The 26,011-nt window shown below is 43.5% G+C and overlaps 1 protein-coding gene and 2 long non-coding RNA genes across 3 annotated transcripts in view; all 3 read left to right on the top strand.

Annotated features, from left to right (window-relative positions):
• Positions 1–1,488: 1,488 nt before the first annotated feature.
• LOC119487103 lies at positions 1,489–2,444 on the top strand. The gene is made up of 2 exons (XR_005206646.1): positions 1,489–1,551; positions 2,338–2,444. It is a non-coding gene; the product is annotated as an uncharacterized LOC119487103 (long non-coding RNA).
• On the top strand, positions 1,728–2,280 carry LOC119487102. Its single transcript, XR_005206645.1, has 2 exons — positions 1,728–1,774; positions 2,032–2,280. It is a non-coding gene; the product is annotated as an uncharacterized LOC119487102 (long non-coding RNA).
• Positions 2,445–3,321: 877 nt separating the features above from the next.
• LOC119487078 (serine/threonine-protein kinase pim-1-like) overlaps positions 3,322–26,011 on the top strand; it is a 48,078-nt gene continuing 25,388 nt past the window's right edge. The window contains exons 1-9 of the mRNA XM_037767729.1: positions 3,322–3,455; positions 4,956–5,189; positions 5,767–5,838; positions 6,562–6,656; positions 6,768–6,815; positions 6,936–7,154; positions 7,368–7,548; positions 7,683–7,856; positions 7,972–8,208. Of these exons, the coding sequence (XP_037623657.1) occupies positions 4,994–5,189; positions 5,767–5,838; positions 6,562–6,656; positions 6,768–6,815; positions 6,936–7,154; positions 7,368–7,548; positions 7,683–7,856; positions 7,972–8,063 (1,077 nt within the window). The 5' untranslated portion in view covers positions 3,322–3,455; positions 4,956–4,993 and the 3' untranslated portion in view covers positions 8,064–8,208. The remainder of the gene's footprint in view (positions 3,456–4,955; positions 5,190–5,766; positions 5,839–6,561; positions 6,657–6,767; positions 6,816–6,935; positions 7,155–7,367; positions 7,549–7,682; positions 7,857–7,971; positions 8,209–26,011) is intronic.

Below are 26,011 nucleotides of genomic sequence, written 5' to 3'. Positions count from 1 at the left end.
AAATGATAGTTTTTGCACACTTAAAATATTGTAAATAAGAGATTGATTTCTTCCCAAAGCCAGCATCATATGTCCAGAACTCCTCAAACCTCAAACATGAGATTGTTTTTGTACATCTTCAGAAATTTCAGCAAATATACAGTAGCCTAGTGCTTTTGGCTGCAAGAGTCAGACAGTTGCACAGAAAACACAGCATACAAGCAGTCAGAAATTGTGACCACATCATGTATTTTTGCCTCCATGTATCTTGAGTTAATACAACAGTCACTCTGTCAGTTTGGTACAACAGTCAGATGTGTCATGTTGGCTTTAATTTAGTTAGAAATGTAATCCATGGACCACATTTATGAGCACCTACACACATTTTGCTAGTTCAAGTTGAATTTTTGAGTGTGTGATGCGTATGCATTAAGAACATTTGTTGTTAGCTATAAAATCAAGAAGTATTTGGTTTGAATTTAGCAGTCATGACCATAATAAGCTTATCAATGTTTAAAAGTAACCTTATTCCATTGAGACCAGTGTTTGGAGATGACACATTTCATTAAAAAAAAACATTCAGAACACAACAAAAATGCAAGCAGGAAATATTATGATATGCATACCAAACGGTGTTGTGCAGACATAGCCAATGTGATTTTGTCAGGAGGATGATTAGCATTTTGGTCATTATGGATATTTTGAAACTGCAAGTATGTTTAAATAAAGGCTGATCCAAAATACAGGTCAGTAGAGAAGAAGTGAATAAAGTCTTGGTGCCTATTAATAATGTGGATACCTATACAACATGAGGTATATTTGTATCTTTTAATTTAATATTTTCAACAATGTAATCATGCTTTTAAGACTTGTTTGATTATATGTAGTCTGCGATATCTTCTTGGTGTACATTTGTAAGCTTGAGTATTTGTAGTGTGTGTAATGTTGTTCCAAGGCCGAGGTTAGCGTTCTAGTTTTATTACGAGCCGCAACAGCGACGCTGGCATTGTTTTCACCTTGTGAGTCTGTGTGTGTGCGTTTATTTCGATCTTATTTTTTTACGTATTTGTTTTCACCTTGAGTGTTCATATTTCTGTCTGTGGACAGATTCAATGGATGGGCAGATCAGCAGGTAAAGCAATGTATGATGTTGGTTTTTCAGTGTATAGACTAAGCTGTGATATCAAGACAATCTCTCAGCTACAGGAACTCGGCTGGCTGTGAAGAACTCTGGCTCCTGACTCGCACTGCTGAAGCAGTATGTGGTCAGGAGGAACGGGAGCAGCAGCAGTCTGACGCCAACGCCTCCTCAGCTGCCGTCTCCATTCCTGCAGCCGCATGGTTCCGGGGGGATCACAAGGACTCATCCCCTCGGACTACATGGAAATCAGAGAGCTCTTTGAGCTAAATCAGAGGACCCTGTCCCAGTGGGAAGAGTTTAACATGAAGCTGTGCCGATGTGTTGTAATCTGTACTGTGATTTATCTTTTGATGAAAGCTCAAGAGCCTAAAACAGCCTGCGTTTGTCTTCCAGGTTCTCTCAGCGTCAGAAAGAGGGGGCTGCTGCTGCAGGTGTAGCGGAGTTAATGATTACACTTGCCATTACTAACTCTGTCTTAATATGTTTATATGTATGTACACTGAATGAATGTATTATATGTCATCTGTTTCAATATCGTGTTATTTACTTTATTATTTACTTTATTATTTAATTATTATTCATTTTACTGCGCCCCTGCAGACTTGACAGGTGCACCCCGCATCTCGTCAACAGTCTGCATGTGCCGTCTCCGTGGTAGGTTGACTTTGAATTAGCTCCGTAAATATAAAGAGCATAAGCCTTGTTTTTATGGGTAAAATTGTGTTTCTGTAAATTGTATGTCGATCTAAGCTTACAAAGTACTAGAGAAAATGCTGAATGTTGATATTAGTTGCCTCTTTGATTGTGTGGAGCACTTTGTTGAACACGCCACGTTGTCGGTGACTTTGCTAGCTTAGTTAAAGCTAACTGGCTAATCAACAGCAACTTCAACTGATATCATTTTGTTTTAGCATCTTTGAGAAGCTTTGCGCTGTGAGACTGACTGTGGGAGATCTAACATCATCTCTGTATTATCAGGTACATGTTGTATATTTTTATATTTGTATTAATGTTAGCTTGTGTGTAAATAACTTGTGAACAGTCTGCATGTGCCGTCTCCGTGCATCTTTGAGAAGCTTTGTCGCTGTGAGACTGACTGTGGGAGATCTAACATCATCTCTGTATTATCAGAATAAATGGCGAGTTGGAGCCAAAAGTGACGGTGTGTGGACATCATTAATAACACAACGCAAAGAGAGTACACAACTGCTACACAGGGAACTGGTGTTGTCCCTGCTCCAGCTGCTGTCCAGGCCCTCCTTCCAGCAAAAGGACTGTCCTCTGTACATTTGGGAAAATAAATTCTTTTGCATATATTGTTAAATAGGTGCACACTATGACTGGGGATGTGATCTAAAAGGGTTAAACAGGCATTTTTTTTAAAAACTTGACTTTAAAGGTCCCATACCATGCTCATTTTCAGGTTCATAGTAGTATTTTGTGTTTCTACTAAAAAAGTTTTTAATTTGTATTTATTTGCACATATATAAAACTACACAAAATCCAATCAATGAAAAAACACAAGAACAAGAAAGCCACATGCTTATACAAAGGACCTCCCCCCCAACCCCAGGAGAAAAAAAAACAATAACAAAAAAGCTACATGCTGTAATGTAAAAAAAACCCTTTATTTTCCTCATACTGTCTGCTTGAATATACCTGTATTTACCCTCTGCCTGAAACGCTCCGTTTTAGTGCATTTCAACAGAATTGCGTTGCCTGGCAACAGTTTGGGTCCATGTGTACTTCCTGTCAGCTGATGTCATTCACATACACTGCAACAGTAAATGAACTGGGACACATTTAGAATGGTTACTTTTAAAACCGTGAAATGGTCTAAATATTGTATATTTGTGACATCACAAATGGACAGAAATCCTAACGGCTTGTTTCAAACACACAATTTCTGAATACGGGCTGTGTGTATTTTTCCGTATATTGAGCGTTTTGATAGTTTAACAGTATTTTATATAATACACTTAAACCTACTTTATAATATAAAAGAAATGAAAATCACACTTTTTACAATATGGGACCCTTTAACTAAGAGGCAGCAGAGCAGAAAGACTTGTGTCATTTTGGAAGACTCCGAATGACGGTCTGTGTTGTCATTTAGTTTGGAGGACTTATTTTCCACATTAGGTCCTGTGACTGTCAACAAGCTGATGTATCTCTGTTTTTTTTCTCATCTGTAGAAAACCTCATCTTATCTGCGGAGATGAGAGCAAGAGAGGCGGTAAGAGAGAGAAGAAGAGGAGGCCAGACCTGGACCTGACAGAGACCAAGGACGACAAACTGTGCACCCCACAAAATTTGCCCGCACACGTTCAAAGAGGTCAGTAGATAGTGATACATGTCGGGTTTGGCTTTATGTTAAGTGTAAGCAATAATTCAGAGTTAATACCTGGAAATACATTTTAAAAAATCACAATTTCAATTTGCTCCACAGTGTTTTTCTAATTTGTAGAGCTCCATAGCAGCATGTCAGAACTAAGTTCAGCGCCTACAATGGATAGGACTAGGTCGTCTAGGAGGCTTCAAAGGAGGACCTGTACTTACACCTCTCAGGACGATGTCCGTGTGAGGCTATTGAAGAGGAGAGCCAGAGAAGACGAAGCAGCACTGTCCTCTTCAGTGGACGTTCACAGAGGTAAGTTGATCATGTGAAACTGCTGCTGGGAGTGTATACCATCATCATCTACTGAACACCAGGTTCAGACAGAGGTGGAAGTTGATAGATAGATAGATAGATAGATAGATAGAATATGTTAGAATACACTATAAATATGCCAGACTACTACAACTAGCTTAGAAAAAATTAAATACAAACATAGAATAACAATATCATACTATATACAATAGCAAAGTGTGAAAAGAAATGACGAGCTATTCCTTTAAAGGTCCCATATCGTGCTCATTTTCAGGTTCATACTTTTGTGTTTCTACTAGAACATGTTTACATGCTGTAATGTTCAAAACACCCTTTATTTTCCTCATACTGTCGGCCTGAATATGCCTGTATTTACCCTCTGTCTGAAACGCTCCGTTTTAGTGCTTTTCAACAGAATTGCAACAGAATTGCGTTGCTAGTCAACAGCTTGGGTCCATGTGTACTTCCTGCCAGCTGATGTCATTCACATACACTGTAACAGTAAATTAACTGGGACACATTTAGAATGGTTACTTTTAAAACCGTGAAATGGTCTAAATATTGTATATTTGTGACATCACAAATGGACAGAAATCCTAACGGCTTGTTTCAAACACACAATTTCTGAATACGGGCTGTGTGTATTTTTCCGTATATTGAGCGTTTTGATAGTTTAACAGTATTTTATATAATACTTAAACCTACTTTATAATATAAAAGAAATGAAAATCACACTTTTTACAATATGGGACCTTTAACTAAGAGGCAGCAGAGCAGAAAAGACTTGTGTCATTTTGGAAGACTCCGAATGACGGTCTGTGTTGTCATTTAGTTTGGAGGACTTATTTTCCACATTAGGTCCTGTGACTGTCAACAAGCTGATGTATCTCTGTTTTTTTTCTCATCTGTAGAAAACCTCATCTTATCTGCGGAGGATGAGAGCAAGAGAGGCGGTAAGAGAAAGAAGAAGAGGAGGCCAGACCTGGACCTGACAGAGACCAAGGACGACAAACTGTGCACCCCACAAAATTTGCCCGCCACACGTTCAAAGAGGTCAGTAGATAGTGATACATGTCGGGTTTGGCTTTATGTTAAGTGTAAGCACTAATTCAGAGTTAATACCTTGAAATAAATAAAACAAAATTACAATTCAAATTTGTTCCACTGTGTTTTTCTAATTCTTAGAGCTCCCTAGCACGTCTGAACTAAGTTCAGCGCCTGCAATGGATAGGACTAGGTCGACTAGGAGGCTTCAAAGGAGGACCTGTCCTTGCACAGAGACCGTCTTGCAGCACAGGACAATGGTCTCCGAAAGTGAACACCCAGACACCTCTGAAGAGGAGCTCCGTGAGAGACTGTTGAAGAGGAAAGCCAGAGAAGACGGAGAAGGACCGTCCTCTTCAGTGGATGTTCACAGAGGTAAGCTGATCATGTGAAACTGCTGTTGGGAGTGTTTACCATCATCATTTACTGAACACCAGGTTCAGACAGAGGTGGAAGTTGTACTCAGATCTTTCACAGAAATACCCATCAATTGTGTTTTTGGTATATTGATCTAAATAGACTTCAGTTACAAAGAAAAACAAATCCTCACTTCCCTTTAGTGATTGATAGACAGATATACAGATAGATATACAGACAGATGGAAAGATAGATAAATGGATGGATGGATAGATAGATATAAAGAATATGTTGGAATACACTACAAATATGCCACACTACTACAACTAGCTTAGAAAATATTAAATATGAACATAGAAAAACAATATTTTACTATATACAATAGCAAAGTGTGAAAATAAATGATGAGTTATTCCTTTAACTGAGAGGCAGCATAGGCGAAATTGGAGCAGCAGAAAAGACTCATATGTGTCATTTTGGAAGTCACAGAGTGACGGTCTGTGTTGTCATTTAGTTTGGAGGACTTATTGTCCACGTTAGTGCCTGTGACTGTCAAAAAGCTGATGTTCCTCTGTTTTTTTTTTCTCATCTGTAGAAAACCTGACGGAGACCAAGGACAGGACCAAACTCTACTCTGCACAAAAGTTGCCCGTCCACATGCGAAGAGGTCAGTAGATAGTGATACATGTCGGGTTTGGCTTTATGTTAAGTGTAAAATTCATATCAGAGCTTAAGCATTGGCGGATTAAAGTGGTCAGGGGCCCCTGGGCTACTCTTTGTATGGGCCCCCGCAACCTTACTCATCATGCTTTAAACTTACCAAAAAAAAGTCATTTAGTGTCATGCATAAAAGCGTTCTAGGAATATTACACGTACACAGTCGGGGAACACTTACGTTTACAAACACATTGAGACAGCCTTTAATCTAAACCTTGAGATATCTAGTCAATTTAGGGGTTTTCTTTAGTAGATCCGGGTCACGGTGTTCTTTCAGACGTTGTGCTGTTCGTTTTTGTGGCTCCGTGATCATATTTTCTTTTTGACATTTTGCCACTATTCTGTCCAGTAATGACGTGTTACTTGAAAAAAAAATTGACCTCATGAACCTGGTCACATCATCGGGCCAGGCTCATAAGGTCAGCTGATTGGGTACATGTGTCCCTCTTCATTTTTTTTTTATGTTTCTTGTGGGCCAACAGGGGTAAAGTTTTTTTTTTTTCCCTCTGAAGTACATTTAAGTAATTAAAGATAATCTGGCCAATATGGGGCCCCTGAAAATACGCCGCAGCCTATAGGCCAGTCTGTGCATTAATCCACCCCAGAGCTTAAGTAAAATGTAATTAGTGCTCCTCACAACTGTATTAAATCTAAATGTTGTTTGTCTTTTTAGCTGCATTCGAGGCCAAATACAAACAACAGAAGAAGCTCGGCGAAGGAGGGTGTGGATCTGTGTTTGCTGGCTATCGCAAAGCAGATCATTTGCCTGTAAGTATTACACACACATTTTTGCACACACACATGCATACACACACACACACACACGCATATACACACACAGTACGGACAGGAAGTGCTAACAAAGTTTGTGTCTCGTAGGTTGCCATCAAACACGTTCCAAGCGAGACTCAGTTCATCAAACACGTGGTGAGTTAAGATCTGCTGTATTCAACACGGCACTCTCTTATTGGATGTATTATGGATGAATCCTGCTTCTCTTCTTTGGAGCTTCTCTCACTCATCCTCCACTTTGTTGTGATGTTTCAGTACAAGAACAGGAATACGGTCTCCGTGGAGGTCGCCGCCATGTTGAAACTCGCCGCCAATACAAGTGGCTCAGCGGCCTCCTCGGCACCTGTGTCCCTACTGGACTGGTATGATCTGGAACATGAGCTGATCCTGGTGCTGGAGAGACCAGTCCCCTGCGTGGACTTGGCCACGTACATCTGCTCAAAGGGAGGCTCCTTAAAAGAGGAAGAGGCCAAGGTGAGCTACTGGAGGCTATTATTTTTTTGCAATTTAGGGCTTATTTTGACCATCATTTCTATTCATTATTTTACATTGTACTCACCAAAGTAATTACACTTCCACGTTGGCGTCACTTCTCAGACCCGGAGGTAGCCCACTGAGTAACAGCCATGAAGAAATGTCAAAGCACCCTCCTCTCCGATCCCTCATCTCTCTCTTATTGTTTGTCAGATCATCATGAAACAGCTGCTTGATGCAGCAATTGAGCTTCAGGATAAGAGCATCTTTCACCGGGACATCAAGGTGCAAAATATCTTGATCGAGACTGGCTCGGACGTCCCGCGAGTTCGCCTCATTGACTTTGGTCTGAGCTGCTTCGTCAAGAGCTGCTCCACTTACCAACACTTCTACGGTAAGATGTCTAGCTTCTACTCCTGCTCTTCACTAACTTACCCATCTGTGACTTTTACGTTTAAAGAAAGCTCCTCCTCCTCCTCCTCCTCCTCCTCCTCCTCACCGTCTTATCATTATGTCTGTATATTCTAGGTACCGCTAATCACATCCCTCCGGAGTTGTACATTAATCAACGCTACAGGGCCGGCCCCACCACAGCGTGGCAGATGGGAGTGGTCCTGTTTGAAGCGCTCCACAAGAACACATCTTTTGAGACCCTCGCGTTCCTCCAAAACAGTCTGAGAATCAGGAAGACGCTGCCCAAAGGTAACAAAAACATACACAAACATGTCAACAGACACTAATCTGTTCATTTCAGTTCACGTTCTGATGGATCTCTGTAGTCATCACCTTCATCTTTCTTCTCCTTCTTTCGCTCCAGATTGCAAGGATTTCTTGCAAAAGTGTCTGACTGAAGACCCCAAACAGCGCCTGACCCTGGAGCAGCTCAAGCATCACCCATGGCTCGGATAAACCAACCCGGAAACACACACGTCCTCGCCAAACCGGGGCGGCCAGCCCGTGATAGGCTGGCGAGGTCACCAGCCCGTGATAGGCTGGCGAGGTCACCGGCCTGTGATAGGCTGGCGAGGTCACCGGCCTGTGATAGGCTGGCGAGGTCACTGGCCTGTGATAGGCTGGCGCTACAGGGCCGGCCTCATCACAGCATGGTAGATGGGAGTGGTCCTGTTTGCACGACGATGACCTGGCGACCCGGTCACCAGCCTGTGATGGCCTGGCGACCCTGGACAGGTCACCAGCGTGTGTGCCCCGCCAGATGGGAGTGGTCCTGTTTCAAACGCTCCACAGGGACGCATGTTTTGAGACCATCGCGTTCCTCGAAAAAACGGGGCCACGTTCAACAAGAGGCTGTCCAAAAGTAACAAAAACATACACAAACATGTCAACAGACACTAATCTGTTCGTTTTAGTTCACATTCTGATGGATCTCTGTAGCCGTCACCTTCATCTTTCTTCTCCTTCTTTCTCTACAGATTGCAAGGATTTCTTGCAAAGGTGTCTGATTGAAGACCCCAAACAGCGCCTGACCCTGGAGCAGCTCAAGCATCACCCATGGCTCAGATAAACCAACCCGGAACACATACGTCCCCGCCATACTATACTGAAGTCATCCAAGTACTGATGCTGCTCTCTCTTTACGCTCTTTCTTTCTCTCTTTGACAGGAAAAACTTGAGGAACCGGGGTGGCCAGCTTGTGATAGGCTGCCGGAAGAAGAATGTGATGAACCGAGGCGACCAACCTGTGACCTGGCCTGGCGACCCAGTCACCACCCTGTGATGGCCTGGCGACCCGGTCACCACCCTGTGATGGCCTGGCGACCCGGTCACCACCCTGTGATGGCCTGGTGACCCGGTCACCAGCCTGTGATGGCCTGGCGACCCGGTCATTACCTTGTGATGGCGTGGCGACCCAGTCACTACCCTGTGATGGCCTGGCGACCCGGTCACTACCCTGTGATGGTGTGGCGACCCGGTCACTACCCTGTGATGGCGTGGCGACCCGGTCACTACCCTGTGATGGCCTGGCGACCCGGTTGCCAGCCTGTGATGGCCTGGCGACCCTGAACAGGTCACCAGCGTGTGTGCCCCGCATTTGCCCTATGTCAGCAGGGATTGGCTCCAGCCCCCCCCTGTGATAGGATAAGCGGTTACAGATGATGGATGTATAATATTCATTGTTTGCCCTTTTTTTTGCAGATCCTGTAGCAACCCCAGCCGTTCAAGGAGAGGGGATCTCTCTTTGAATTGCCTTTCCCGAGGTTTCTTCCCATTTTCCATCTGGCCTCAGGATATTGGAGGAGTTTTTCCTTGCCTTCTTAGAGAGCTTGGGCTGGGCAGGTTCTGCTCATATTCCAATTAGCCGTTATTTAATGTGATATTTAATACTGAGCCATGAAAATAAACTTGAATTAAATTTAAACCCAATTAATTCCTCTTTTCTTTAGCCCACAGAGAATCTGTTTTTTTCTAAATGCATTTTGAGTTAAATAAATATATGTCAAAAAAGTCAAAGTGTAGTATGTCATGAAAAACTCATAGTCATAATATGTAGTAGCATAGTATGTCATAACAAATGTCATGGAAAAGTCATAGTATAGTATGCCATAAAAGGTCATGGACAGACTGGTTATGCCTGGATACAGGAGTCCAATAGATTACATTTATGGTCAGAGACAAGGTCTATCAATGAGAGGGAGTTTATATTCAGGCCCAGAGTAAATACGAGGTAAAGGGCGTGGCCTCGGTTATGAGTTGAACCAGAGACGTGCTGCACCAGGTTGAAAGAATCAGTAATGTTTAGTAATTCAGTGGCATAATGGTTTGACGGGTCATCAACATGGATATTAGAATCCCCTATAATAAAAATGATATCATGATTGAGGACAATGGAAGAAAGAAATTCAGAAAATTCAGATAAAAAGGTGTTGTTTGGTTTCGGGGGGGCTGTAAATTGAGATACAGCGGACAACGTTTTGATCTCAAAACTCTGAAAGTTGTCAATAGTGATTTGTTTACAGTTAAATGGTTGCTGTAGGCAACAGCAAGGCCTCCACCACGGTCCGTGCACCTCGGGGCACGGCTGGTTTAAGGCATATAGGCCTTATAGGCGGGTGCCTAGGGTACCACCTTCTGGGGGGCGCTGGTCACCCTCTAAAAAACAAAATGAAATAAAAAAAATCATATCATATATCATACAAAGGTAATTAATAATACGTAGAGTATGCATTGAAGGGGTTGATAATCCTAACTATCGTTATTTCTGAGGATTTACAGTACACAAAACACAAAATTTATCAAAAACTGTGTGGGTTTTCCCCGAAATGGCATGTGAATATCATAAAGTGGGCATGACTGTAAAGGGGAGAGTCGTGGGTACCCTTAGAACCCATTTTCATTCACATGAAGGTCAAGGGATCCCTTTGAAAATGGCCATGCCAGTTTTTTGTCGCCAAAATTTTGCCTAACTTTGGAATGTTTTTTAGCCTCCTTCCCTCTGTAAGGGATTTACAAATGGAACAGGTTTGGTTATTAGCTAATTTAATAAATAATATTCATAGAATTATTATTATTAATAAGAATTATTAATCAACATTAATAATGAACGGGGCACCACCCTGGAATCAGGGACCAATAACCAAACGTTAATCCAGTCTCATAAGGGGATATATTCCCTCCAAAGGCCAGTATTTTAACACTACTTTACACTTAGGAGGTGAATAGCGAAGGGTGAATCCGAGCACTAACTCTCATAACCAGCCGTTATTACAATATGAATGCACAATAAACACAGACAACTGCTATTTAAAATAAGACCATTTATTTACATACAGTAATCTTAATCAATAATAAACACTCTAACAACATTAATCTAAATCAACAGTTTATCACAGCAGTAATTACTAATTAACAACACTTTTAATAAACAAATGGATGTCCTACAATGCAGCTCTAAGCACTAAACTAGAATTAAACAAAACACAAAAGCAAAAGAAAATGTGTGTGCGGGAGAGAGAGAGATGTGTGTGTAAGAGAGAGAGATGTGTGTGTGAATGCAAATGTGTATGTGTTGAGGTGTGAAGGAAGAGTGTCTATGTGTGTGTGTGGTGTGGGAGGAGCAAAGGACGCCCTAAGTGGACGTCACCACGTAAGTGGCTACGTCACGTGAGGGAGGAGTTGCTCGAACGTTACAGATCACGCACGAACGGGGGTGTGACCCCCACGTGTCCTGTAAGGTAATGGCGTGAGCCTATGTGAGGAGGCGTGTCTATGTGTGTGTGAGTGTAGGAGGAGCAAGAGGGGACGCTCACGGTGGCGTCACCACGTAAGCGGTTACGTCACGCGAGGGAGGGGGTTGCTCGAACGTTACAGACCACGCCCAAACGGGATGTGAAAGTCCCGCGTGATCAGTAAGGTGGGAACGTGAGGAGGCGTATCTACGTGTGTGCGTGTGTGGGAGGAGCAAGGGAAACCCCGAGGCGGCGTCACCACGGAAGTGGTTACGTCACGAGGGAGGAGGTGCTCTGGTGGCGGAAGCGCCACGGAAATTACCGACTGCGTAAGAACGGGACGGGGATCCCGCGTGTCGGCAAAGTGTTTGTTTGTTTGTGGTAGAAGTGGAGGAAAGAAAGGCGGGGAGCGCCTGAAAACAGTATCACAGTCAAAACAGTAAACACCGCAGCAGCAGGAATCCTAACTGCCGCGCGAGAGATGTACTAGCTGGGTTATTATTACTCAGATGCTCGGCGGGCAAACTCACGTTAGTCAGCCGTGCACTGGTCTTTTAATAATAAACTACAGCTACAGATCTTCACGTTTGGCAGGAGCTAACACAAGGAGCACACAGTAATCAGACAGTCAGCAACAGTAAACAAAGCAACATAAACAAGCAAAGCAGAGCAAAGCAAGTTAAATAAACAAAACCAACAGACGGACTCGGCGGTCCGTACGTTCAGTATAAATCAACAATAGTTATTAACTTATTGGAATATACAATCTCACTAGTCTCTGCCCAGACACAAGCCTCTTACTTGAATCGCTTCTTCGGAGCGATAGTGGAGTATATCGTCGTTAATTGGTCCGGCGGCGTCGCGCTGGCTCGGACAATAACGGGCCGTTATGATGCTCGTCAGCGGGGGAAGAACGGCAGGGCTGGCTCTCCGTGTGGCAGCGGATGGAAGCAGCTGATGTGAAGACGGCGGGGCGATCGTCTCTTCCTTGGTGAAGGACGCGGATCCGGGTCTTCCTTCTATAGGTATGGTGGTCTGGACGTCTGATGAACGGCGGGCTGGACCTCCGTGTGGCAGCGGACCGGCAGGCTGGACCTCCGTGTGGCAGCGGAAGGGAAAGCAGCCAGAAATGAAGGAAAAGGCGGTGCGCTCGTTTCCTTTGATGAAGAACGGTTGTCCTCGGCTTCCTTGGTGAAGCCGGGCTGTAGTCTTCCTTCTGCAGGGATGTGGATCAAAGTCTGATGGACACAACATTATCTTAACTCGTCCAGCGAGGTCAGTAAATGTGGCTCGGTCTTTAGGTGAACGCCGCAGCGTTGGGTACCTCCTATAGCAACGTGAGTCACAGTGGAAAGGGGCGAGATTCAGGTGAGCGTGCCTATATCTCCTGTGAGAATAGTGGGCGTTTCACCGGAAAGACCCCACATTTCCTGTTAGCCTCAACCAATGGGGCTGCTTGTTTGGGTTCAAAATGAAATTTCACATGTAGATGCGAAATTTTAAGAGCTGGGCAGTTAGGTCCCCTGCTGTGATCAGGTCTCTGGTTTCCCATGTAGGCCAAGGCTCTTTGTCTCGTGAGGTCCCTACAGTCCCCCTTTGTTCTGAAGAGTGGGACGCAGGTCCCGGTCTTTAGAGCATGAATGGGCCGAACAGTCCATGTAGGTGATGGTAACCTGAGGGTTACAGTCCATATTCCTGAGTGGGAAAGGGTTGGAGTAGTCCATGCCGTTCAGCGCATGACGTTTTACAGAGGCTCTAGTATCTGGGCAGATGACTTATCTATAGCTTGTTGCATTGTTTTACATTTATACATCATTCAACCTGAGGGAAACACCAATTTTATCACATTCTTTGCTGCTCAGAGAGGGAGGAAAGAATTAGGGTTAGGGTTAACCAACTTACTCCTTGAGAGGGGTGGAGCCAGTTAGAGGTGTGGTTGATGGCTGATGTATGACGCTTGGTGACACAAACAGAAGTTAATCTAGTTTGGCCTGTAGTGTCTGGATGTACTTGTACATGCTGTGTGCAGCGATGGCCGTGATGATCCAACCACCAAGCAAAAGCACCAGGGCTATCCAATTCATCGGATGATCTTGATAGGACGATAACCCATTCATATGTGACGAAAATGTGGTGGTAAGTCCAGTCGGTTTGAGACTGAACTGAACCAATTTAGTCCCTTCAGCCAGAAGCTGCTGTTGAAGGGTGTCGCCTATTGTGAGGTCGTGACCTCTGAACGCGTCCATGATCTCAATCTCCACGTCATGTCTGTCGGGGTTGAGATGATGGAGGACAATGTCATCGATGTGTATTGTAGCTCCCAATGGAATTGCTAAAAACACTGTCTGGTTAGGTAGTGTTAGTTTAGTGGCTGTATCATGGCGGTCATGACACAATAGGGCTTCGGTGGCCGATGTACTCACAAGCCAGCGATTGCCAGCCCGTTCCACCCGTGTCTCCGTGGTCTCATCCCTGATGGTCATACTACCTTGACACTTCTGTTCAGGAGTGTCAACTCTCAGGCCGCAGAGGTAGTTTGTTACATCTTGAACAAAGGGGTTGCTTGGGCAAACCCAGTGTATGCCCTTTGTTTGGCACACATGTTCAGGTTGGGAATGAGGTAGAGAGACGGGTCGTCATCGTGGTAGGCAATGGTTGGTGGTGTTCTAAGGTGTGTTCTCTTCCTCTGAGAGTGGGGACTGCCCCCCCCCTTTCGGGTGTGGAGGCTGCCCTCTCTCCTGGAAGTGCAAAAGGCTTAAGGTTATCTAGTCCGTGTGGATCCAGAAGGAAAGATCAGAACCTGGATCAGGTTCTGGAAAAGGCATGAGCATCGGTGGGGGTCCTCTGGACTCCTGGATGACGGCGGCTTGTCCGTCTGACCGATGAGCATGGGCTCTGCATCATGAGTGCAGATGCAAATGGGATGCACGAGAGTCATCCCCTGAAGAGTGATGGAACCTAAGTGTTGGAACACATAAGGTTTAGTTCAAAACCGGAGTCAAGCAGATCAAGGGTGCTGATACAGCTCCTTATGAATACTGAGGTGTATATGTGTGTGGCATTATCCTTGCGGACGAGGTTGCCAAGGAGGTCAAGAATGGAGGTTGCGGTACATTTGGTGTGGCGGTCCCAGGTAGCAACGTGGGCTCCTTTGGTTCCCTTCTCCAGCTTACGACGTAAACTTTGGTGGTAGAAGAGAATGGGATCCGGCCATGTCATACTGGTGGGGGGCTGTCGTCGGACTTCTTTGGAGTGTCCGGCAGCGCTGGTTGTTGACTGGCTGTCCCAAACTGTCTCATCGCTTCCTTGAAACACTTTCGAATCATGTTTTCCATTTCTTGCCAACCCTCCCCTCTGGGGGGGTTTGGGACTGCATCATTATACTTACCTCTTTGCTTGGGGTTTTGGTCGTACTGAAACCTCTTCGGTTGGAAGGTATCAGGTTGCCATGGCCTGGCCTGATTGTGGAAGTAACCTTGGTTACCACCCCCTTGGTTCTGTTGGTTACCATGCTGGAGAGGTGGTTGGCTACCATACTGGCGAGGTGGTTGGCGTCCCTGGTAAGTCACCCTGGCATTTTCCCAAGCACGAGGCATTTCGTTGCCTTCGAGTGCCAGGTCATTGCTCTCAGAGGACTGAATCCCCAGGACACGGGCGGCGTCGTCTTCTTGCCACTTAACAGGGCGTGTCTGTGTCTCCCAGGCCATCTGCGCATACCTCCTGATCTCATGCATGCTGAGGTTGTTTGACCTGCTGGACATCGTGACATCATAACGCACACTTTCGTGGAGGTTGTGCAGGAACAGGGACTTGAAAGTTTGTTCTTCCTCCAGACCCGGGGCGCTACGTCCCTGAAAGTAAGCGGCTCTCAGGCGTCTGTAATAGTCTCTCGGGGACTCATGCTTTTTATGCATTACTGCGAAAGCGCCGAGAGTGGCAGAAGCTGGATCCATATATGGAGAATACTCCTCTCGTAGGGCATTACAGAGGGCTGAATAGCGGTCTCTGATTTGTGGTGCCAAGGATTCCATGAAGACATGAACGCTTCTAGCCGTAGTCTTCCACACAAGCTTTAGCTCCTCACGTGACGAAGCGTGAGGTAGATCAAGAAGGCAGCGCTCGATCTCCCTGAGGTAGTCGTCGATGTTGGACTCTCGACTACTGGGATCAAAGCGCTCAATGTCCTTTGCCAGGGACTCAAGCTGATGGGTACGCAGGCCATGACTTCGGGGCGGGTAACCACGGTCCGAGTCATCTGAAGACCCGTAGTCGCTTGGGTCACCAAAGCGGGAAGGACGATGGCTCCTCCTTCGTGCAGGGGGCGGAGTCCGGTTGGGGTTAGGTCGCGAGCTACGTGACGTTGAGCGATCGTCCGCGTATGAGGATCTAAAACCACTCGCTTCTCGTGAGTAACTTACCCCTGTCCGGAATAGAGGTGGAGATAGGTCAAACCGCAAAGTAGCACGGCTCTGGATGGATTGGGGTACACTTCTGGAGGGCAGTGAACCTGTGTCCATCGGGCGGGCCGCTACTTGGGCACGGTGACCATCACGAGTGATGGGGTTAGATGGGGTCCAGCCAAGGGTTTGGCTGGATGGATTAACAGCAGAAACGTTCTCCGTATCTGAGTCAGGTGATTCTAAGGAGAACAGGTTAGCAGCGGTACTTACCTGTCTGGCTTGTGCCTCCTTCACTCTGGCCTCTGCTTCCTGCGTGGCCGCCTGAAGCTGCGCATACGCGGCGTCAGTCTCCTCCAGCAGCCGAGCACGATCTTCCTGTGTTCGGGAGACCTCGAAACGGTAATCCCGAACCTCCCTTTGTAGGTTGGAATTACCGCGCTCTGCAGCCTGGAGCTGCGCCTGGTGCTCGGCAGCTTGCAGCTGCGCTTTGCGGTCATACAACAAGACTAATTGACCAAGCACCTCCGGGACTGTGCACTGTGGCTTCCCGGTCGGCTGGTTGATAAACTCAACCAGCTCTATTATCTTACTTTCTACAGTGCTAGCACTGTAGCTATTAAGATAATCTTTCTCCTCGAGGGAGAGCTTGAGGAGGCCAGCGACCGCATCCTGCAGGAATGGATCGCTGGACTCATGGGGAGTCTCGGCTCCTGACTCACGGGTGTCGTTACTACTCATTTGGCTGAGCTAGTAAACTATAACCCTGAGATATAAAGTTGATACTATGTTGCTGAAAGAAAAAATGCACAGGTAAGAGGATTCGACCTGTGGATTACAAAACTGTGTTAGATTTGTTAAAGCTATCAGGCTCAAGTGTTACTCAAATCCTTTGGATGTTAATGAGTCACTTTAGCACCTTTAGTCAGTAACAGCTTATGTTAATGGCTTAGGGATTCCACAAAAAAAACAAATAAGACAAAACGAACCACTAATACACACTTAATCAGTCCACACTGATTATATGCTTGACAAATCCTGAAAAGAAAATTAATTTTCAAAAATCAAATTTTTTTGAAAAATTCAAAAATTTTGAAAAATTAATAAATCAAAAGTGACTATTCTGGATTATTGTACATGAATATTGCAATAACTGGTATCAGAGAGCCTCACACGGGGCACCATTTGTAAGGGATTTACAAATGGAACAGGTTTGGTTATTAGCTAATTTAATAAATAATATTCATAGAATTATTATTATTAATAAGAATTATTAATCAACATTAATAATGAACGGGGCACCACCCTGGAATCAGGGACCAATAACCAAACGTTAATCCAGTCTCATAAGGGGATATATTCCCTCCAAAGGCCAGTATTTTAACACTACTTTACACTTAGGAGGTGAATAGCGAAGGGTGAATCCGAGCACTAACTCTCATAACCAGCCGTTATTACAATATGAATGCACAATAAACACAGACAACTGCTATTTAAAATAAGACCATTTATTTACATACAGTAATCTTAATCAATAATAAACACTCTAACAACATTAATCTAAATCAACAGTTTATCACAGCAGTAATTACTAATTAACAACACTTTTAATAAACAAATGGATGTCCTACAATGCAGCTCTAAGCACTAAACTAGAATTAAACAAAACACAAAAGCAAAAGAAAATGTGTGTGCGGGAGAGAGAGAGATGTGTGTGTAAGAGAGAGAGATGTGTGTGTGAATGCAAATGTGTATGTGTTGAGGTGTGAAGGAAGAGTGTCTATGTGTGTGTGTGGTGTGGGAGGAGCAAAGGACGCCCTAAGTGGACGTCACCACGTAAGTGGCTACGTCACGTGAGGGAGGAGTTGCTCGAACGTTACAGATCACGCACGAACGGGGGTGTGACCCCCACGTGTCCTGTAAGGTAATGGCGTGAGCCTATGTGAGGAGGCGTGTCTATGTGTGTGTGAGTGTAGGAGGAGCAAGAGGGGACGCTCATGGTGGCGTCACCACGTAAGCGGTTACGTCACGCGAGGGAGGGGGTTGCTCGAACGTTACAGACCACGCCCAAACGGGATGTGAAAGTCCCGCGTGATCAGTAAGGTGGGAACGTGAGGAGGCGTATCTACGTGTGTGCGTGTGTGGGAGGAGCAAGGGAAACCCCGAGGCGGCGTCACCACGGAAGTGGTTACGTCACGAGGGAGGAGGTGCTCTGGTGGCGGAAGCGCCACGGAAATTACCGACTGCGTACGAACGGGACGGGGATCCCGCGTGTCGGCAAAGTGTTTGTTTGTGTGTGGTAGAAGTGGAGGAAAGAAAGGCGGGGAGCGCCTGGAAACAGTATCACAGTCAAAACAGTAAACACCGCAGCAGCAGGAATCCTAACTGCCGCGCGAGAGATGTACTAGCTGGGTTATTATTACTCAGATGCTCGGCGGGTGAGCGTGCCTATATCTCCTGTGAGAATAGTGGGCGTTTCACCGGAAAGACCCCACATTTCCTGTTAGCCTCAACCAATGGGGCTGCTTGTTTGGGTTCAAAATGAAATTTCACATGTAGATGCGAAATTTTAAGAGCTGGGCAGTTAGGTCCCCTGCTGTGATCAGGTCTCTGGTTTCCCATGTAGGCCAAGGCTCTTTGTCTCGTGAGGTCCCTACACCTCCTTCCTCCCCTTTCCTCACACTGTCTGCTCGAATATACCTGTATTTACCCTCTGTCTGAAATGCTCCGTTTTAGTGCATTTCAACGGAATTGCAACGGAATTGCGTTGCCTGGCAACAGTTTAGGTCCATGTTCACTTCTTGTCAGCGGATGTTATTAACATACACTGCAACCAGGAATAAACTGGGACACATTTAGAATGTTTACGTTTATAACCATGTAATGGTCTAAATATTGTATAGTTGTGACATCACAAATGGACAGAAATCCTAACGGCTTGTTTCAAACGCACAATTTCTGAATACGGGCTGTGTGTGTTTCTCTGTATATTGAGCGCTTCGATTCTTTCACAGTATTTATAAAGCACTTAAACCTGCTTTATAATATAAAAGACTCTCACTTTTTACAATATGGGACCTTTAAGGGAGGGGAAATGATAGAGAGGGAGGGTGAAAGAGTGTGTGCAAAAACTAAGTATTGTAAATAATAAAAATATATCAGATTTATAATATACTGCGCTTTTCAAAGTTCTCAAGGACGCTTTACATACTGTCGGATAAAATAACAAATTAAAAAACAACTGGCAGTAAGCTGTAAACTCTTTAATATAGACAGAAAAAAATATATGAATAAAATGAAAGAAAAGATCAGAATAAAATGGTGTTGACTAGGTTTGTCCATTCTGAGCCACTGTAGAAACATGGTGAAACATGGGGATCTGCTCAATATGGCTCATTCTAAGGTAACGAAAACACAATGATTCTTATTTGCAGGTGATTATATACTAAAGAAAACATACTTATTAAAAATGATATTCCATTTCTGCCAATAGATCTCCCTGGGTTACACACTGGTCCTTTATTTCGTACGTTTACATCAGACACACTGATTAGTCATGGAAAATGAAAACTGCGCGAGTTTTCCTTTAGTATCAAGCAGCAAAGAAGTTGTAGCATGACATGTTTGAATTAATTTGCCTTACTTGACATCACACGTCCTGCAATGCGACTATAGCACATTCGCACATCGCAATGTCGATGCTGAAACGATATATCGTGCAGCCCTGCAGAGGGACTGAGAGACATAGTATTTTTCATTTATTTATAACATTTGACTGTGACTGATGGAAAGAAATAAATTCAAGTTGCCCATTGAGTCCAGTGCCATTTGTTTATTTATCTCACTCCATTCTCATACATCAGATGATGGTATTTTAAGATGATAATACAGCGTTGGGTTGTGAACAGAGGTCCCTATTACCTAGATCAACCTACAGTCAGCAGACACTCACTGACCTTCAGTGGATATAAAGTTTTATTTACACAGGAGCAGAAATATCTGATATTTGTATTTGGGGGGGGGGGGCAATCAATCAAGAGTTAAGGTATCAGCTCTCTGGTACCAGGACTAATCAGAATGTGAATGGAGCTACAGGAAGGTGACAGTTAGGGCAGTGGGAGCCCACACAGCAGAAACATAGACTTGGGGAGATGGAGATGAGCTGCAGAGAGGCAGACACGTTATGGATTGGCCAGTTCGTCTGATGTCACAGAGGAAGACAGGCTGTCCAACGCTCCCATATCTGTAACACACACACACACACACACATGGATTTGTTAGTGTTCAGAAACATTACTATAAACTACGTGTCAGACAAGAGGTTTGTCAGTACAACCAATCAAAATCATCAAAGCAATTCTTTACTTCCAAACCCATCGATATCTTCCAAATATGACAATATATATTTATTTGATCATTGTGAAATCATTAAAGGTCCCATATCGTGCTCATTTTCAGGTTCATACTTGTATTTTATGTTTCTACTAGAACATGTTTAGATGCTGTAATGTTCAAAAAAACTTGTATTTCCCTCATACTGTCTGCCTGAATATGCCTGTATTTAGGTTTAGGCAACAACACCACTTGGTTAAGGATAGAAAAAAAGCACAAAGTCGACATTTACTTCTGAAAACACGAACGGCGGTCTCCTGGGTTTAATGGACTCTCTCGCTAATACTTATTATTATAATACCACGCAACTTTCAATAACAGTTGCTCCATATACTACGTCACTTAATCAGACCGAATGCAAAAACGTCGACATTCAACGTATCTGTAGTTTGCTGAAACGTACAACGGCAAAAAAAAAAAAAGATTCTCGGCGACTGGGCTGGGTATTTTTGCATATTTAATATAATTTAAACATATTGATTATAGCAATTGACACTATTAATAACTCTAAACCTGATAGTGAATTGGGTGTTTAGTTTGTTTTGTTATGTGGTAGTGGGGTTACTCTGTGTGGTAAATGCAGTTGAAAGTGTAAAAAAAAAAAGTCCCCTTCTAAATATCCTATTTAATTAATTATTAATTATTTCCACAACATCCATCTCTGCTTGTTGTCTGTTTTTAGAGTTTGATTTTGCATCAACATACTGTAGCTTTCGGCAGCAAACTCTTTGGTCTTGAACAGTCCCACAGACTTCTGACAACAATCCTCACGTTGAGGTTAGTTAAAACAGAAATGATGAGAATATCTTTGAGCTTTAGGTACGACAGGAAGTCAATGACAGTGTGGATGATATCTCCATCTGCTATTCTCAGGGAACCTGCGGAGGCAAAGCAACAAAATGCAGCCAGCTATCATGTCGTCTGAAGTTCATAGTATACGCTGTAAGGTTCGACAGGAGCTCAGGTAACAACAACATATGGGAAAATAATTATCACCAGATACCAAGATATCTTGACACAAGAAGGAATCTTAATGCATCCTTTAAAAATGATTCAACATGACAGAAATGAGAATTACAGAGAAAAACTGAACCAAACACTTTTACATGCACAAAAATATTCAGTTTTTTGCCTTTATTCTGAAAAAGACAATATTCCTACTAAGCTGTTTATATGGCTAATGAAAATAAATATTCCCGTTTATGCAGCCGTGCATGCTCCTATTAACGTAAATCACCACCATGATGTACGCCCTATGGCTATACCCTTTAAATAACTTAAATTTCCCTCCTTTTCCAACTGCAGTCATGTTGCTCCGCAAACTGCGGTAAAAACCCCAATTGAGACGCGGATGTGCTGTATTGTGTCCAAACAATGCTCCCAAACCTGTTTATCGGCATATCCCACATGTCCTAATCGTAGAATGATACATTTGGAATAAGGCCTAATTTGGAATACCCAAATAGAATATCGTCTCTGTCGGGCGGAAACCTTGTATCTCCATTTTTCGCCATTTTAATGTTTTTTTTTGTCATAAATCAATGCTATAGGTCACCCTTTATGTCTGTCTGTGTGTTTTACAAATATTTAACCAATGAAAAGCATTAAAAAGAGCTCTAAGTCGGCTTGGAAAGGCCCGGGGTAAATGTGGCTCGCGGCTCAGACCGTGAGCTTTACAGCACCCATCGCCCGAACATCACTGCTCAGTTCAAATCCAGTTTACATGATACCAACTTTGACAACGCAGTGTTCAATTATTTTAAAAACACAGGTTTTGTTTTTTTTCCTTTCCTGAAAAGTAACGGTTTTGGACATACAAGTTTTCCGCACGACACCATCGATATGCTGGATACATGACCCGTTTCAAATTCAGAATAATTAGTGTATATGGAAACGTAGTAAATGATATAAAGTAAACCAGCGTTCTGGGAAAGTCCAGGGAACTATAACTTTAAGCAGAATGAAACATGAAAGCTTATGAAGATGGCTTGCCATCATTGCTAAGGTTGCTAGGGTGTCACTAAGGGGTTGCACAAGAAAATCAAAAAGTTTATCTTCAAAGTAGATCCTTTTTCTTTGTGTGTGTGTGTGTGTGTGTGTGTGTGTGTGTGTGTGTGTGAGAGAGACAGACAGACAGACCTGTTCTGAAGTCCTCCTCCTGGCCCATGTCCCTCTTGCCAGCCAGACCCGGCTTGTCCCTTAGTGTCCTGTGTCCATCTATTCCATCTGGACAATGAGGAGTGATCACAATCGACACAGTCATACAAACAGCAGATGGGTCAGCAACTTGATAAAAGTATTACAGTGATTTAGTTCAAGCTGTTTTTACAGCTGCTCTACAGTAGGTTTCTCTGTATTTTAACTGTGAATGAAATTCTTTTGTATTTGCTTGAACTGGTAATATCCTTCGACAAAAGACAAATGATTTGACTTTATCAAGCTTGAACTGTTGTGTGCTATACATTAACATAATAACAACTGAAAACACACACACACTTCCTAAATATCCCACTGTTTCAGTAGCAACATACATTAGACACACATACATACACAGTACAGACACCCTCTACCTAATTCTCCTAAGAAGATCTAAAGGACATTGTTTTGCACTTGGTTATTTCAGCATGGTATTGGGTTTGTAATTGTTTGGTTTCAATTTCCAAACTGTTACGGACCACCTGCAGGGCTTGGCTCATGGAATTGCAGTAAAACAGAGATTTGACCAACAGAAGAAATAAAACAAGCACACATCTATAATGGGATGGACTGCAGTTTTAACACACATTGCATAGAAATGCACTGGAATAAGAATGATGACAAAATGAAAAAAATAATGGACAAGCAAAGTAATTTGCTGAGCTATGGTGGTAGTATGTGCTTCATTAGCTCTCGGTGTATTCCTACGGGCCTACAGGTCATAGCGAGATGTCTTTGACGCCCGGGCCACACTGCCTATACGAGAGCAGCGTGTGACAGCTGCCTCGCTAAACTGCTGCGTCTCTCACGTGTGTGGTGTCCACACAGGCCACCGCAGCATGACGTTAGGTTGCGTTTCTCCAAAAGTTTATTCTGTTTCAACTTTTCGCTGCGTTTTTTCGCTAAACTGAAGGGCCCACAAGTTCTCAATAGGGTTTAGGTCAGGTGAGGAAGGGGGCCATGTCATTATTCTTTCATCTTTAAGGCCTTTACTGGCTAGCCATGCAGTGGAGTACTTCGATGCATGCGATGGAGATTGTCCTGCATAAAAATCATGGTCTTCTTGAAAGATGCAGACTTTTTCCTGTACCACTGCTTGAAGAAAGTGTCTTCTAAAAACTGGCAGTAGGTTTGGGAGTTGATTTTGAGTCAATCTTCAACCCGAAAAGGTCCAACTAGCTCATCTTTAATAATACCAGCCCATACCAGTACCCCACCTCCACCTTGCTGGCTTCTGATTCGAAGTGGAGCTCTGTGCCCGTTACTGATCAAGCCACGGGCCCATCGATCTGGTCCGTCAAGAGTCACTCTCATCTCATCAGTCCATACAACCTTTGAAAAATCTGTCTTCAGATATTTCTTGGCCCAGTCTTGACGTTTCAACTTATGTGTCTTGTTCAGTGGTGGTCGGGTTTCAGCCTTCCTTACCTTGGCCACATCTCTGAGCACTGAACACCTTGTACTTCTGGGCACTCCAGGTAGGTTGCAGTCCTGGAATATGACAGCACTGGAGGATAATGGGTTCCTGGTAGCTTCACGTTTGATTCTTCTCAAATCTTTGGCAGTTAATTTGCCTCTTGTTTCTTGTGACCCTGTTGACTATTTGCAACAAAACGTTTGATGGTTCTGTGATCACGCCCCAATATCTTAGCAATTTCAAGATTGCTGCATCCCTCTAAAAGACTTTTTACAATTTTTGACTTTTCAGAGTCAGTTAAATCTCTTTTTTGGCCCATTTTGCCTGAGGAAAAGAAGCTGCCTAATAAATATGCACACCTTGATATAGGGTGTTGATCTCCTTAGGCCACACCCTCCCTCATTACACAAATACACTTCACCTGATATGCTTGAATCCAATAAGCATTCAAGTTAATACAGCTTGGAGTTGGAAAATATGCATAAAAATGATGATAGGGTCAAAATACTCACTTGCCTAATAATTGTGCACACAGTGTAATGAAATCATACAGTATGTAAAGTTACCACAACAGCCTGTTGTCCCTCCTGTCCTCTGGTAGGAGATACAGGACCCACAGGAGGACTCTCTCCAGCAGACTGAGGAACAGGTTTTCCCCCAGGCCATCAGACTTTTAAATAGATAATTCATACGACACCTTCTCACACAAAGATATATCTTATACTGTATCTACTGTATATGTTCTTAATGTATGTTCTTAATGTATATGTTCTTAATATGCCCTTGTACAAAGTATTACCTTTATAATTGTAGTGTAAATGTAACATAACTTATTATTTTAATGGAGCTTCCCAGCAAAAAGTATTTCACAGGATTGTACCTGTTTAACTGGCGTGACAATAAACATCTTCAATCTTGAATCTAATAAATTATACTGTAATTTCAGATCCTCCAAATCCCTCATTGTTTAACTAATGTTAAGCATAATTAAAGCCACAATCCTACGTCTTTATTTTCTCTAACACATATTGTGATTTTTCTCTTGAAGTGGCCGCTAACTATATCAGCTAACTAACTAGCTAGCATTTCGCTATTAGCCGACTATCTAGTTAACCAGTGTAATTAAGTAACATGTATTAGGTTAGCTAACGTAAACTAAAGTATTAACGTGAGTCACATGTCTCAGCTGACACAGACTGGCTCATTGATGAATTACTGAATCAATTCAAACGTATTACCTGTAACTAAGAGACGGTCTCATTACGTCACCAGCAGTAACCGTTAACGGTAGCTAACGTTAGTTGATATAACGGTAGCTAACAGATGAGACGTTCTAATAACCGGTTAACAATAACTGCGGTTTCACCTTTTTCAGTTATGCCGCGCTCGCTTTGGTTCACATGTAAAATAAGAGGACGTAGCAGTGAGAAGTCCTTTCAGAAGTCTAATAAACTAAAACATTAACGTTTCACTAGCTAACCAGCTAACTGACCTGTGTGCACGTCACTGGTCTTGTCTCGCGCTGCTTGCCAGCGGTTAAGGACAGACGGACCAACGGACGGTGCCTTCATGGACTCATCAGAATTGTCGAAATTACCAGACCTACTTATTAGTGAAGCGAGAAGGTTAAAATAGGCATTGGCCTTGAAGTTTTATGTCTACAGGCTAGCAGTGTGGGTGAAATGGTGATGGCATTTATAGTGGTTTTGTGTGGCTGGTGTTTATTTATGTAACTAAGTAGCAAAGGCCTATATATTAGGCATTTGTGTCCATAGGTAATTACTGTATGTAAATATGCTGTATTTGCATGAAATAAAAGTTTTCAATTTGTAGGCATTTTATGTGGTTGTTGGTTGTCTGGTGGTGGTTCATTTTGAGTGTGTGTATATTTGGGAAGTTAAAGTGGCAGTAGTCAGTATATTTTTGGCATCATTGGGCTAAAATTCCATAATAACCTTTCAGCATATTGTAATTCAAGTGTTCTGAGAGAGAACTAGACTTCTGCTCCTCCTCATGGCTCTGTTTTCAGGCTTTAGAAAATCTAGCCTATGACGGGAGACTTTGACCAATCACAGGTCATTTCATTGAGAGAGTGTGTTCCTATTGGCTGTGCTCCGGTCATGTGACCAGAACTTGGCATTCCTTCACCAGATTTCACAATGGCAGCGGCGTCACAAACTTTCTCATTTTACAGCTAAACCGTGCACTACAAGATGATTCTGAGAACATTTGAGGAGAGAAATAGGCAGTAACGTAACAGAATATTGATTC

The sequence above is a fragment of the Sebastes umbrosus genome, chromosome 4 (genome assembly GCF_015220745.1).
Source record: "Sebastes umbrosus isolate fSebUmb1 chromosome 4, fSebUmb1.pri, whole genome shotgun sequence".
NCBI classification, from domain to species: domain Eukaryota; kingdom Metazoa; phylum Chordata; class Actinopteri; order Perciformes; family Sebastidae; genus Sebastes; species Sebastes umbrosus.
The sequence above is the reverse complement of the archived record's forward strand: the minus strand, read 5'-3'. Positions and strand labels throughout refer to the sequence as shown.